This window comes from Apis mellifera, linkage group LG2, assembly GCF_003254395.2.
Source record: "Apis mellifera strain DH4 linkage group LG2, Amel_HAv3.1, whole genome shotgun sequence".
Taxonomy (NCBI): domain Eukaryota; kingdom Metazoa; phylum Arthropoda; class Insecta; order Hymenoptera; family Apidae; genus Apis; species Apis mellifera.
This window is the reverse complement of record NC_037639.1, coordinates 9,209,475-9,224,449: the sequence shown is the minus strand read 5'-3', so window position 1 is coordinate 9,224,449 and position 14,975 is coordinate 9,209,475. Positions and strand designations below refer to the sequence as shown.

The following is a 14,975-nucleotide window of genomic DNA, read 5'->3' as shown; positions in this document are numbered from 1 at the left end:
CTAAAGCCGAGCCGGTCCGTTGCAGATTAGGTAATCTCGCCGTAAAAGTGACGTAATTTATGAAGCTACTTAAATCCCCCCCGCCTCGGTTAATACTTTTCCACAATGAGGAAATCGTTGGACCTTCGTGATGCTGCGGCGAGATGAACTCTTTGAACAGAGAATTATCGTTGCACCGCACGGCCGAGTTCACTTTTTTCGAGAATACATGAAGCAAATGGCGGCTCGAAAGCTTTCGCTCATATCGGCTTGGTTGCGCTTACAAATTAAATTACAACACTGGTTTCGTGTACACTCTTTGTTCGCTTAAATTCGGGTATATTTCTATCTCGTTTCTTTATGAAATACCGAGAAATAATTTTTAAGAATTAATTTACAGATAGATAAGAAGCTATTTTAACTAACTGACGTTCTATGTTCGTTTAAATATTATTTCTTTTTTTTTATACAATGTAACTACGATTTTTTTATAATAATATAATTATACTCGAAGGGGAAAAATTCATGAAAAATCAGAGAGATTTCAAGACGAACGAGTATCGTAATCATAATCGCGTAAAATAGAATTATAAATATATTGAAAATTAAAATAATATTTTACGAAATTTATAGCATTTATTTGAATTACGAATATTTTGAATAAATTATTTGAATAAATAAATATAACAAATATAATGAATATTCCATTTTATAAATTGGAAAAAGGAATGTTAGGTTAAAAGAATTATCCGGAAAGTAATTTATTACGGGTCATGTGTAAGCACCGATAAAGGCTTGCTCGTGTTCGAGATATTTATACGCTTTACATTGACATTATCTTACTCCTGTTTTGCAATTTTTATACGTATACATTTCACATTTTGTTAACCGAGTCTAGTGAGTGGCAGCTTTATGACGATAAATGGACGTAGAATTCTAATTGTTCGCACAGATACAAATTACTTCTTGCCAAGTAATAAATAAAACGTTAAAATAAGCACTCTGCTTAAATCAGGATATCTTTGTTATTTTGAATCTTATTCGTTTTAACGCTTTCTTTTTCAAGTAATAAGTTACAAACTAAGAAACAAAATGATAGATTGAAATAATAAAATATAGCTTTGAGAAAATTGACGAGTATAATGCTAGTTCGTTAAATCTAGATAGAAGCGTATTGAGAAAAATATATGTTCGTATAATATTGCAAAACTATCTTATTATAATACGTATAATAGTGTAAAAGTACTTACAATGGAAGAAAGTAAACGAAGCAAGCATCGGAAACATTGGTTGATACATTTTTCAAGCACACACATAACCTAAACTCGAATAACACATATTCCACTCGTATAACGTATTTTACACAACACTAAATAATACAATAAATAAGAATTCTACTATTATTCTAATAAATTTTTATATTTTGACAAAAAATATATAATAATTTTATCTAAATTTTTCAACAACGTTATATTTACGACACTATTACAAATTGTATTTCTTCATATTTGATACGTAAATCTTCCAATTAAACAAAAAGAATATAATCTCCATCTTCATTTGCACAGTTATTATTCCGTATATATTACAGAATCATCTACAACGAGATATTTTATACTATTAAGTCCGATGTAAAAAGAAACGTTTCGAGCACACGAAACAGAAACGAAAACGAGTTGCACTAGAGCTGCCATTGAACGAACAACGGGCACGAATAGCACGAATTTAAATATAATACGTTGGAATTTTGCACGGAATGTTAAAACCGAACGAATATCGTAGACGCTTTCCGTGTTTTATCGTTTGTTCCGGTTTTAACGTTTTCTTGGCGAGCTCGAAACTTGGTATTATATACACTGGTCGGAAACAATGGCGTCTCGTCCTTCTAGAAATTACCATTATAATACAACGTAGAAAAGTGCACGGCCGCCATTAAGCATCCATTTTGCGCGGGAAACACGTTTCGCGCGCAATTTCAGTTCGTACGCAATTTCAGTTCATACCTATGTACAGTGAGTGAGTGATTTCTGTGCAAATAAAATAAAATAACGTGAATAAAACGACTATATTGGACAAAATTCAAGAAACCAGCGAATGGATCTGAATAGGGTAAGTAATTTTTAAAGCAATAAATAAAATTTTTAAAATTATCTTAGGGAAATTTGTAACTTTCTTCGTAAATTTCTTCGATAGTAGGATCGAATATTTCTTAAATGAATTCCGAGTAGATAGAACATGAATTCTGGTCTTTATATCTTAGAAATAGAATTATAGAATTAGTTGTTGGCTGAATTGTAAGTTATTTCAATGAATTGTATGATTATGTATTTCTGATTTTGATTATTGCAACAGACGCCGAGAGTGAGGTTAGATACAGTACAGTACGATATAGCGAGATCGTAAAATCAGTCGAGAGTTAAAGTAAATATATTTCAGAACGAAATATATATTTCAAAATTGTATAGATATGTATTTAAATAAGAATTTGAAATCTTAGCTAGTAGGATGAGGTTTATTTCACAAATTATTATTAACATTCTACTATTACAAAGGAAAGACTTGCAAGATAGGTTAAAACAGAACAATGATTTTTATAGATAATTTAAGATAATTTATAAATAAGATAATTTAAGCTTAAGAATTAGGAATAATAATCGAAAAAGATAAAATAATTCTTTCTTTACAATATGAAAAATGAATAAATAGTTATATTATATGAATATTTCAAATGTACGTATACAAAATTTATCAAGCCCAATGAAAAACAGTAATAGGAATTAAAACACGAATACATTTTTATTAAAAGAAAAATAACAGTGTGAAAGATTTTTAAATACGAATATGAGAATGATTCTTATATACTTTGATAGGTTAACGCCAAAATCTCATATTCCACGATCTTGTAATTTTCGTCGATAGTAGGATCGAATACTTTTTAAATGAATTCCGAATAGATAGAACATGAATTCTGGTCTTTATATCTTAGAAATAGAATTATAGAATTAGTTGTTGCCTGAGTTGTAAGTTACTTCAATGAATTGTGTGATTTTGATTATTGCAACAGACGCCGAGAGTGAGGTTAAGTACGGTACAAGTACAGTACGATATAGCGAGATCGTAAAATCAGTCGAGAGTTAAAGTAAATATATTTTAGAACGAAATATATATTTCAAAATTGTGTAGATATATATTTAAATAAGAATTTGAAATCTTAGCTAGTAGGATGAGATTTATTTCACAAATTATTATTAACATTCTACTATTACAAAGGAAAGACTTGCGAGATAGGTTAAAACAGAACAATGATTTTTATATAAGATAATTTAAATTTAAGAATTAGGAATAATAATCGAAAAAGATAAAATAATTCTTTCTTTACAATATGAAAAATAAATAAATAGTTATATTATGTGAATATTTCAAATGTACGTATACAAAATTTATCAAGCCCAATGAAAAATAGTAATAGGAATTAAAACACGAATATATTTTTATTAAAAGAAAAATAACAGTGTGAAAGATTTTTAAACACGAATACGAGAATGATTCTTATATATTTTGATACGTTAACGCCAAAATCTCAAATTCCACGATCTTGTAATTTTCGTCGATAGTAGGATCGAATATTTTTTAAATAAATTCCGAATAGATAGAACACGAATTCTGGTATTTATATCTTAGAAATAGAATTGTAGAATTAGTTGTTAGCTGAATTATAAATTATTTCAATGAATTGTGTGACTATGTATTTCTGATTTTGATTATTGCAACCGTGCCGAGAGTGAGGTTAGGTACAGTACAAGTACAGTACGATATAGCGAGATCATAAAATTAGTCGAGAGTTAAATGTATTTCAAAACGAAATATATATTTCAAAATTGTATAGATATGTATTTAAATAAGAATTTGAAATCTTAGCTAATAGGATGAGGTTTATTTCACAAATTATTATTAACATTCTACTATTACAAAGGAAAGACTTGCAAGATAGGTTAAAACAGAATAATGATTTTTATATAAAATAATTTAAGGTTATGAATTAGGAATATTCCTAAGGAAAAAGATAAAATTATTCTTTTTTTACAATTTGAAAAATAAATGAATATATTATAATATATTATATATATATATATATATATATATATATATATATATAATATATATATATAAATATATTATATTATGTATATATATATATATATATATATATATATATATATATAATATATATATAAATATATTATATTATGTGAATATTTTAAGTCTACGTATACAAAATTTATCAAGCCCAATAAAAAATAGTAGTAGGAATTAAAACACGAATACATTTTTATTAAAAGAAAAATAACAATATAAAAGATTTTTAAACACGAATATGAGAATGAGTCTTATATATCTTGATACGTTAACGCTAAAATCTCATATTCCACGATCATCTTTCTTCATGAGAAATCGATTAAATTTCTTTATGACTATCTTTACGAATAAGAAAAGAAATCCTTAGAAAAAAGAAAATCGTTGTTGACGGAAATTAAATAAAAATTCCTCTTATTCAAAATTATGCAACATTCATAAGCGTCTATCAGCGTCTTTCACCTTTCGAGTTGGCAATATTGAGTTAATGAGAAACGAACGGGAGAGTGATTAAAAAATATGGGGTCCGTGAAAGAAAGAACGGAAGCGGGAAAAAAGAGAGCGGGTGGGAAGAAGACGATGGGATACAGGATAGTGAAAGAACCAGCCCTGAGCGATTTTCATACAAATTCCCGAGCCACCGCCGGTAATCATAGCAAAATTAAGATCATCCATCACCCACGGGCCATAATTTTATTCCGTTACCTTATTTAATAGTATTCCGGTGAGCGATGTAATTTCACTCAACGCGGTGCTCGTTTCGTGCGTTCGTGCACGCCTATGCAATGCGAGGAGGAGTTGCGGGAAAAAATCGACGCTGGAGACGCCTTCGTCTCGTCGAAGTGTATGCACAGTGAGGCAAAGGGCGCGAGGAGGGTAAATATTTGAATATATCGTTCGAGTGGTCGTCTTTTCTGAAAGGGATGGAAATTCTTTTGAACTACCCTCGTATGCGCGCACGCGTTGAAATTCGAAGAAGAGTAAAAGAGACCCGTGTTTGACGTTGAGAGACGTGTTGGAAGTTGCACTTGGAAAATTAGAGATATTGACGTAAGATTTTTCGATGGATGCGTTCCTTTTTTTCATGGAATGGTTCTTCTAGAAAGAAAAAAAAAATGGACATATTAGTAATTGATAGAAAATGTTCCGCGCCAAATATATTAAATGGATAAAGTGATTTCTTTTTTTTTTTTTCGAAAAACTCATTCTACAGATATGTGTATCATCAAGTAGTTATATGTCGATGCTCAGACGAGTAGTTAACCCCCCTATGCGATCAGACGGCTAGCAAATAGCTTTTACTTTCAGTTTTACGTCTGTAATTTAGCAACTATCAATTGATGGAGTTTACGAAGTTTTTACGATCGTTGTAAAATAGCGTTTGGATCGTTCTCGAACGTAAACTCGACTCGTTTTCATTTTCCAAAAAGTTGACTCAAGACGCTTTACTTTCGTCGATGATCTCGCTACGGATTATCATAAATTCAGTAAAAACGCATCGATACGCGTCGATATTTTCAACAACGTATCGACTATCTAGCGTGAGAAATATCCCAACGACAGGATAGGCAAGGAGAAGCTCGGTCGGTCTCGCAATTTTTCCAAGAGCCATTGCAATTTCTCAAAACGGGAACGTTCAAGGAACAGGTAAAAGGCGAACATGCGCGAGCGTAACGATATTTCTCTCTTCAAGCCGTGGCTCGCTTTCGTTAACGGGGAAACTTCGAGCTTTTATATTTTTTACAAGTTCCATTTTCGCGGCGCTTTTAGTTAAAGGAGGACACGGCCGGTGATAAATCGTTCAAGTTTGAAAAATAAAGCGGACCGCCCGTGAAAGAAGGACTGGCGGTAATGAACAGTCCCGTGAATGCTGAATGCCCGTAGTTTCCAGTATTTTCCATTCGCTGGAAAACTTCACCGACAGCTTCCACAAAATGCGCGCCTCGTTTTATAACCGTTTATTAAACGAACGTCCATCCCATCCAACTCCCCCGGTGAGCGAATGAAAATCGTTCCGCGAGCGAGTGAATCGGCGGAGGGAAAGGAAATTATCCCTAGGTAGATAAGGAGATTGGCGCGGGAGTGTCTCCAGATTTTCCGACGGATCGACGAGTATCGACAGGTTAAGTGGTAATCTGTTTGCCGCGATACATCGAGGCCTTACGGCGGTGAACGTCAGATTTAAATTATCTATGGGGGGGGAGAAGAAGCGCGAGAGCGTGGTATCGAAAAGCCATAATGCGAATTTCCATTCCCCTCGGGCTTATCGAGCTTTATCCGGAATTATTGCCGTTACCACAATACGCCACAACGATTATTTTTACTTTTTTCTCCCCGCCCGTTCTCTCCCTGCCGTCCCCTTCGAACCTTTGTGCATATACGTTCTTTGTTAGGCAACCCGATTTCTCTTCCCCTACGAAACCTACTTCGCGGAGCGTATGAATTCTCGAACGAATTACAAGCAACCTCTCTCTTCCCTCTTCCGTAAAAACGCCTTTCCGGGAAAAATCAAGTATACGGAATTCGAGATGTTTCGGCAAATAAACTTCTTTACGTAACAGCTTTCGAAGCTAATTCGAAAGGTACGAGTGGAGGGACATAGTTTTGACGAGTTTGATGAAAACGAAAACACTCGAGCCGTTTCCAAGGATGGTCCAAGCTCTTGTTCGATATCGAAGGGGGAGAAGAACGAATAAGAGGGGATAGGTCTCGTCGTAAAATTGTAACAACTTTCGCGAAGCTTTCGTCGAAGGCCTCTTGCGAACTCGAACTTTCGTCGAACATTCTGGCCTGGGCGAGGGCTGGGAAGAACGGTTTCGGAAAACGATAATTTTTCTTTCGAGACTGTCCGGCCGGTTCTCAGGGTCGCGTTGCTCCTCTACACGCGTCGAGAGGAGTTTAAGTGTGGCGGCGATGGTCCATGTAAGAACGGAAGTATGACAAATTGAAACGACCATCGACACGGGCGATCTCAAATCATATCGGTCACTGGAAAACTTCCCTCGATTCCTCTTCTCGTGAAATCGCCTCCGTACATTCGCTTTAAAGGAAAATTATTTTTCCAACAATTGATATTTTCTGTCTTGATGATCTTTTGAATTTGAGACGAGTTATCACGTGTAAAGTGATTAGGATAATCATGATTTAAATATTTATACTATCTTCGATAATGTAAGATTAGGATATATTTGATCTTTTTTTTTTTTATTTAAAATCAATTCAAATAAAGTAGAAATAAACAGCTGCATCAAATTCCTGTACGATATACGCGAAGATTATGAATAGAATAGACGAAAGCAATATTATACGAGTATTAACTTCGTGCAACTTTGTTCTACTTTGAAGTTGAAATATTGCAAACACGTTACAAACGGTAATTCAATGAACAAAATGAAGAAACTTTCCGCTAAATGTAAATGATGGCGGCAACGTCCCGCTAATTTTATACACTTTGGTTAATTTGATGTAAGTGGCCGGATTACTCTGGGATATAATGAAGCTTGAACAGCACACATCACGCGTCGTTGACCGCTTTTTCCCGTCAAGTGACACGTGTAACGAGAAATGGATTGTTTCTCGCATGAAAAGAGCCCGATACAACGGATATCGCGAAACAAGATTTATCGCAATAACAATTTTCAACCTGGTAAAACGCATTTCAAGTTGTACGCTTCGCGCACCATGTTAATTTAATTAAAAGCGCAACGAAATAAAAGAGCAACGAGAGAGAGAGAGAGAGAGAGAGAGAGAGAGAGCGATGAGTATGGCCAAAGTGATTAAAAAGTATTTTTGATTAATGCTGAAAGGTTGAATCATATCGCGAATACCCGCCAGCGTCGTCTCATTGTTCCCTTCGATTTTATATTATTTATTACACGCAATTGCTGATGTAATCGCGTCGAATAAATATTATTGCTACGCTATTTTTTTCACGATTCCAATTTTTCTCGTTGAAACGAAACATACCTTTTTATCGTTTGAAACGCAGAACATCGTTGAACAATTCGACAAATTATCCAACAGTTGGTCCGAAATGATTATTTTTTTTAATAATTTCTTTCAATAATTTTTTTTTTTGTATTTCGAATGAATCACGAAGAATTTATGGTAAAAAATATTTGAGAAACAATCTTAACAAGATAAGTAAAAAAAGAAAAAAAAATACGGGAAATTAATAAAAACATTGACAAAGTGAAATTAATAAAAAATACGATAAATCGACGGAATTTAATAAATCCCTTTTAAAATTAAAAATCAATATCATATTTTCACCTGCGGATACGATACAAAATTGTATATGATATTTAAACAAGGAGAAAAAAAAACCCAATAACAATATGTAGATAAATATCACCGAAAACAATTCCTTTATATAATATACGAGGAATTATTCGAATCTCGTAAATATAAATCTACAAATTGAAATTTCAATTTCGCTTTGATTACGAAAACATCCCTTTGATCTTGTTTCGCAAAAGATAAAATGTAAATTCGGAGATATGCAATTTTGTAATCAAACTCTATTTAAAACCGTTTAAAACCGGCCATTCTTCCGGGTAAGAAAGAAAAGCATAGGAAATACTACTTACGCGGTGCCGTTGTGCCGTCCTATAGAGATCAATCGATAGATCTGCAACTCGACCCTTTGCCCCGTGTCCGGGACGAATCTGTAGGTACACCTCGATGGCCCTTCAAGGGATGGCGACTTTATTTGACCGAATCCGCGATCCGATTTGCTGAACAACTGTCTGCTGTCGAGCGTTATGTTGCACACTGAAACAGAAATAAAAGGTGAAACGTAAGTAAGAACGACGAAGTTTTCGAAAATCCGCGGATCCAGGAAACGGCGAAAGACGTGTGGCGAATTATTACCCATAGCGCGCGCCTCCGATCGAATCATTTCCCCGCTGTAATGGACTCCTCTGTTGTTTATCGACCTGCACTCTGTAATCCATTGCGGATTAAACGTAATAACGTGTTGCAAACGAAACTTTATCACGCAATTTAGCGAATATTACGTATAATTTATCACGCATCGCGTGAAATGCATGGATCGTGTGTGATTGTTATGGCTGTTTAATTTGATTTGCGGTCATTCTGGCGGTGAAGGGTGGTTTTCCCGACCGAGTCCAGTTTTCAGCGATGATAGATTTCGGATTTTCGTTCTCGACGACCTTACATGGGGAAAAAAACTCATTTCGAGCACACCTGTTGCACACTTGGCCGATTGGAAGGCATTCCTTCACACCCGATCGATGTTAATTAAATGTAGTGCATCGGAGATGAGGTGGATGCGCGTAGTCTTTATTTTTTTTTTTTATTTATAACGTAGGGAATTAACGTAGAATTATAATGAAATATCGTCGTATGTACAAGATCGATTGGAATAAATTGAAATGTTTTTCCATTCCATAAGTTAACGAATTACAAAGTAAGATAATAACAGTAACGATTGAATTGTAATAAGAATCTTTTTTCTTTATCGAGGGATCTACTTCTTATACTCGAAGAATCGTTACGTAACGATCGGATATTTTAAGTTCACAATTTTTATCATATTAGCTTCGTAACCCATTTTCCTCTGGGCGGAGGGAAGAAAATATTCCTCTCCTGTCCCATTATCAGCTGTCTATATATAACCATTGTGTCCAAGCCAATAAATGATTCTACCACTCCCTATTTCTGCAAGTTTTCGCCCAGTCATCGTTTCCTTACTACCTGAATATCTTCGTGCCTAAGGAAAGAGGGACGAATTCTCTCGCAATCTCGAGAGGTGCTTCTATTCTTTTTCTTTTTCGTCCAGAATTAACTTATACATCATTTTTAAATCGAGTTTATCGAAATAATTTTTAATATCACTCTGAATTAAACGAAATCAAAGACACTTTTAATAATATTATCAATCTAATTTTTATTGCCACTTCGTTTATTTAATTTTCTTGCTTAAAATACTCACGATTCGAGATAATAAACGATAAAAAGAATTTTCGATCGATCAAACACGGCGGCGACGAATTTTTCGAATCCCGAATCATATTCGTTCCGATTGTATCCGCGATATATTTCGCCATTGTCTGACAAAAATCCGGGTCACGTGGAAGCGCAACACAGCCCCGAAAGAAAAATGCTGCGTCGCTCATAACGATTTTTCTTGCTCGCATCGTTCCATCGACGCCCGCGCGAGACAACGGATCTTCGCCTTTTCCATTCCAGGCGACGACCAGTCGCGACAATAACACGCAACGCTCTAACACTTTTCTCGAGTATAAATCGATTCTTAATTCTTCGTGAATTCGATATAATAAAAAAAAAAAAGACTGCATTTCTCCTTTTCGAACAATGATTTAGAAAAATTCTATGACAGGATTGATACGAATCGAAATGTATACTTCTTCGTGCAACGATAGTAAGAACTTCGAATTGTCGATGAGATATACACACAACTTCGATATCGTAAAAAAACGTCACAAACGATATTAATTCTATCGGTTCCTCTAATTCTTCTCTTTAAGGGATGAAAAACGGAGTTTTGAATTAATGGAAACTTACGCTTAAAGCTGATTAAATCGATAAATCAATTAATTGGAAACTCGTTAAGTTGGTCGATGGGGGATTTCATAGACTTTGGCGAGAAGAGAAGAGAAGAGAGGTTGAAAAATAATCGAGCCGCTCGAGAAAAGAAGTAAAAGTAAGACGCCATTAATGGTTCTGGCATGATTAAAAGGCGGAGGGGGAAGGGGGAGGAAGGAGAGAGTGTACGTTTCAACCGTGTGTAGAAGAAGGTCTCAAAGGAAAGAAAGGTTTGATGGATGGGATGTGGGGGGGAGGAGGGAGGGCCAATAACGTCAGATGTAATTAACGTGGGTAAGAGAAAGCGTGGTGGTAGATGGATGAACGGGGCAGGGATAGGAAAGAAGAACCCACTGACGTAATTAGTTAGCAGAAAGAAATGCTCGGGACACGGTGGTAATTTCAGTAGTAGGATTTATACTTTGCGAAAACGGTGGAGGGAGTGGCTTGTTCAACAAACATTCGGGTGAACATTCCCTTTCCACAACTTTGCTCCAACGTTATTTTACGCTTTCTTTTAGAAATTTAAGCGATGTTAAGATGTTCTAACAACTTTGGCAAACTGATTGTTCGATAAGGAAAGTTTATATTAATAGAAGTGCGGCGTGCTCTCTCAGATATTTGATCAGCTGCAAGTTTGGTATATTAAAAATTTTCAACAAATTCTGTTACCTCGATGATATTGGTACAATATATCATCGATCGTGTTTAGATTAAAAAAGAAAAACGCGTTTCTTTTATCTCGTAAAAGAATCAGCTTTATATTTTTCTAAGACATTTGCTGCGTCCCATTCGAGAAAAACTTTTTTCCACGCGGTTTAATTTGTTCACGGAAAACGCGAAACACCCTCCAAGAAGACGACAAAGAGTGGATTAATGGCGTAAATCTTGTTTTTTAACGACGGCGCGGGATCAAAGGGACGGCAATTGCATTTTTGACGGAATTACATTGCCATCGGCAGAGATGGAAGTAAATACACAAATCAATCGATCGAAAGGAGGGACGGTAATGACGTTACGAATTGCTAGTTGGATCTCTAACAAGTTTAATATGGAAAGGATTTAACTGGAAGTTACAGTTTTAGACGCGTGCGAATTTCCCTCGATTGGAAAACTTGTTCGTGGTCGCAGTGACCGTTTCACCGATTTCTCGATTTTAATTAAAATATGAATACAAAAAGGAATTCAATCTTCTTCCATTCTAATCTTTCTTCGTTACCAATTTCTTTTTAGACACATTATTATTATATAAATAAGATGATATTAAATTAATTCTTTAAAAAAAAACTTAGAACGAGAACTGAGACACGAAAGAATGTCTTAATAAGACGATTCAAAAATTTGAAATAACGATTATTTAATTAACGAATCCCGAGAATTATTCGAATTCCTAGGAAAACTAGAAATATAATATCGAATAATTAAAATCTATAAAATACAAGTAATTATAATCACAGATAAATAAATTCCAAATTATTCGAAAAATCCAGATCTGAAGTTGATCTGGAATTCTTAAGAAATTCTTATCTCGAGGTATGCGCGCTAAATGAGCCCCTAGTTGTAAATCCGCGCGTACAGCGGGCCGCTTAAAGCGACGCAAGGAATATTGAGACTAATGGTCATGAAGCATAACGACGCTACTTACTGTTGGCGCAGTATTGCTCCAACCCGCACTGAGCACATCTGTCCGGCGACGCGGCCCCGCAACTGCATCCTCCGGATGGGACGCAGCACGCGCATTCGTTGCTCGACGAATTAAAACTGCACGCGCACCCGTTCGTCGTTTGCGTCCAAAGGTCCACTTGACCTGAAACCAGAGAAAGGATTAAGTGAAACGGCCTTTTTTTTTCGCGTAGCTACGTCTCTTCGCAGATGGCACGCAATTAAGAAACGGTAAATGGTCACATTTTAAACGAGCTTTCGCTACCGAGAATCATCCCTGGTTAAAATTTCCTATCTAGTTTCTTTTCACTTATTCAGATACAGATTCAAAGCTCTTTCAATTCTTCTCGGGCGAGAAGTATTCCGTCGAATTTGATTCTTCGCGATATTTTTTTTTTTACATGAAACGGAGATTAATTATAAATCGAAGTAATGTAAATATCAGGAATAAAAGGATATATTTTATTAGAGACTGAACGTCGTATACATGAAAGATATTTAAGTCGATTTTATTTAATTGTAAGTTTTGAAAATAAGAGAACTTCTAATAATAATCCTGATAAAGATAATAGTAATTTCCTCGTGTGTTTTGAATCGTTAAACAGGATTATAAATATATGAAACTGTATTATTATATTCTACTATGTTCTATAATTTCGTATATAACTTTAATGTTATCGTAAACAAAAATTAAATCACGAATGAAAATCCATTCGATACATTTCCAATAATTATACCGATAGATATACAAAATTGTTATAAATGGAAAAATGTTTCCCCGAAACCGATTCATTAATCTATTCGATTCCTATTCGAAGCGAATTTCGAACACACGTGAAATCGCGTTGCTTCAAACTCGGCTTCCGTGCAAACGCACCTGTGGCGTCCGATGATTACCACGGAATCTATTTATTTCGCCGTGGTTCCCGGCGTATTGACCCAACCCGTACCACGGTTGCCTTGTCTAGAAAATGTAATTCTTCTCTGTGAAATGACGGTATGCGGCTGGTTTCCACGTTCTTCTCCCCGATTGCAATCGCAGTTCAAACGATTTTGCCATAGCGACCTTTGTTTCGTCCATCCGATCCGTTTCCCGTCCAACATTCCGATCCGTGGTATTACGTTTTTCCCTCGATCGTCCGTGTCCACTGCCCGTGTGACCGCTGTCTCCTCCCCTCCCCCCACGACTATCCTCTCTCGCCTCGATCCTCTCTCTCTTTTTTTTTTCGTTCGTTCGAGTCGCTCTTACGCCCGTTGTGTCCCGTGACGCCGATAAATACAAAAGCGGCGAAAAACGGACCACCACGAAGAATATAAGCCCCTGGACGAGCGATTGCTCATTGTTTTTGCTCCAACCTCTCCCCTTTTTTTCGGTTTTATTGCACTTTCCGCGGGAGACCCTCGACCTCGTGAACAATTAATAAACTGTCGTTCCATCGAGGTGACCGGTCTTGCTTTTACGAAACCAACGCGAGTTTAAGTTGGATACGAAGTTGAAAGTTTTGGATATATTTTTGAACGTATTATTTTATCGCGGAAGAGTTCTCTTTTTTCTTTTCTTTCTAGATTGAAAAAGAAAATAACGTTTTTATTAGAAAACTGGTTTTATAGTAAAACAGTTTGTAAATGTGTTTAAGTATAATGTTAATCATTGTTGGACAAATCTACAATTAAAATTAATCGCATCTCTCACTTATACAATTAATTTTCTATCGTAACGTGAACATATTTCCTTTTTCCATTCATTTATATATATATCCATGATCAAAATTCTCTCAACGGATCATGATTAGCCAAGAGAAAAATGTCCCAGTTTATTACGACGTCTGATAGACGTTGAATTTTTGCAAAACGCGGGGATACGAGCGATTGATTGTCTTCCTTTCCATCGTGGAGGAAATCGTGATGGGAGGATCGACGAACGAAAGAGACAAGAAGCCAATCCGAGAACACGAAGAAAGACAAAAGAAATTCTTATAAGTAATCCAAAAAAGATAAAAGAATGAGCGAAAAGGAAAGAGAAAGAGAGAAAAAGAGAAGCTTGGTGGAGATGTAGATCGGGGCAAAGGTGGGAAAAGAAGGGTGGTGGAAAGGAAACGCGGAGGAAGAAGACATAAATTCCATGGCAGTGTAAAAAGGGCGTTAAGAGGAGAAGCCTAGCCACCCCCGATATGTCAATATCCCAAGGAAATACGGGGCGGTACTTGGCCAGAGGGGTAGTAAAAATAAAGCAAAGTTTATTGCCGCCACCACCACCATCACCGCCAACCAGTGGAACCGCCTCTGGAAATGTGTGTTTCACAGAGAAAAAAAAAAAAAAAAAAAGAAAGAAGGAAAGAAAGAAAAAAAAAAGACGAACGTTTCAGGAGCGTGAATGTGCTACGAAGGTGGGTAGTGGGATACGGATTTCGAGGGATTTCACGGTGAAATCGGAGGAAGGAGAGAGGAATGGGGGGTGGAAGCAGGTCGGACAGCTCCAATTGGATTCTTAATCCATCGATTCAAGCTCGATTACGCGGGTTTGTTTAACGTGGATAGGGAACCTAGCCTGGAAAGATTTTAGTTGGTTTGGCGAGGGTGATGTGATTCTTTTGAAAAGAAGAAAGGGAAGAGGCGATATAATAATTTAT

General features: G+C 35.8%; 1 protein-coding gene across 8 annotated transcripts in view; it reads right to left on the bottom strand.

Annotated features, from left to right (window-relative positions):
* The window catches only part of LOC100578611, a 240,159-nt gene that overhangs the window by 131,170 nt on the left and 94,014 nt on the right, over window positions 1–14,975 (bottom strand). For all 8 annotated transcript variants that reach the window (XM_026439300.1, XM_026439301.1, XM_026439299.1 and 5 more), the window contains exons 3-4: window positions 12,329–12,490; window positions 8,703–8,886 (exon numbers count right to left, since the gene is read on the bottom strand). In XM_026439300.1, coding sequence (XP_026295085.1) covers window positions 8,703–8,886; window positions 12,329–12,490 — 346 coding nt within the window. The remainder of the gene's footprint in view (window positions 1–8,702; window positions 8,887–12,328; window positions 12,491–14,975) is intronic.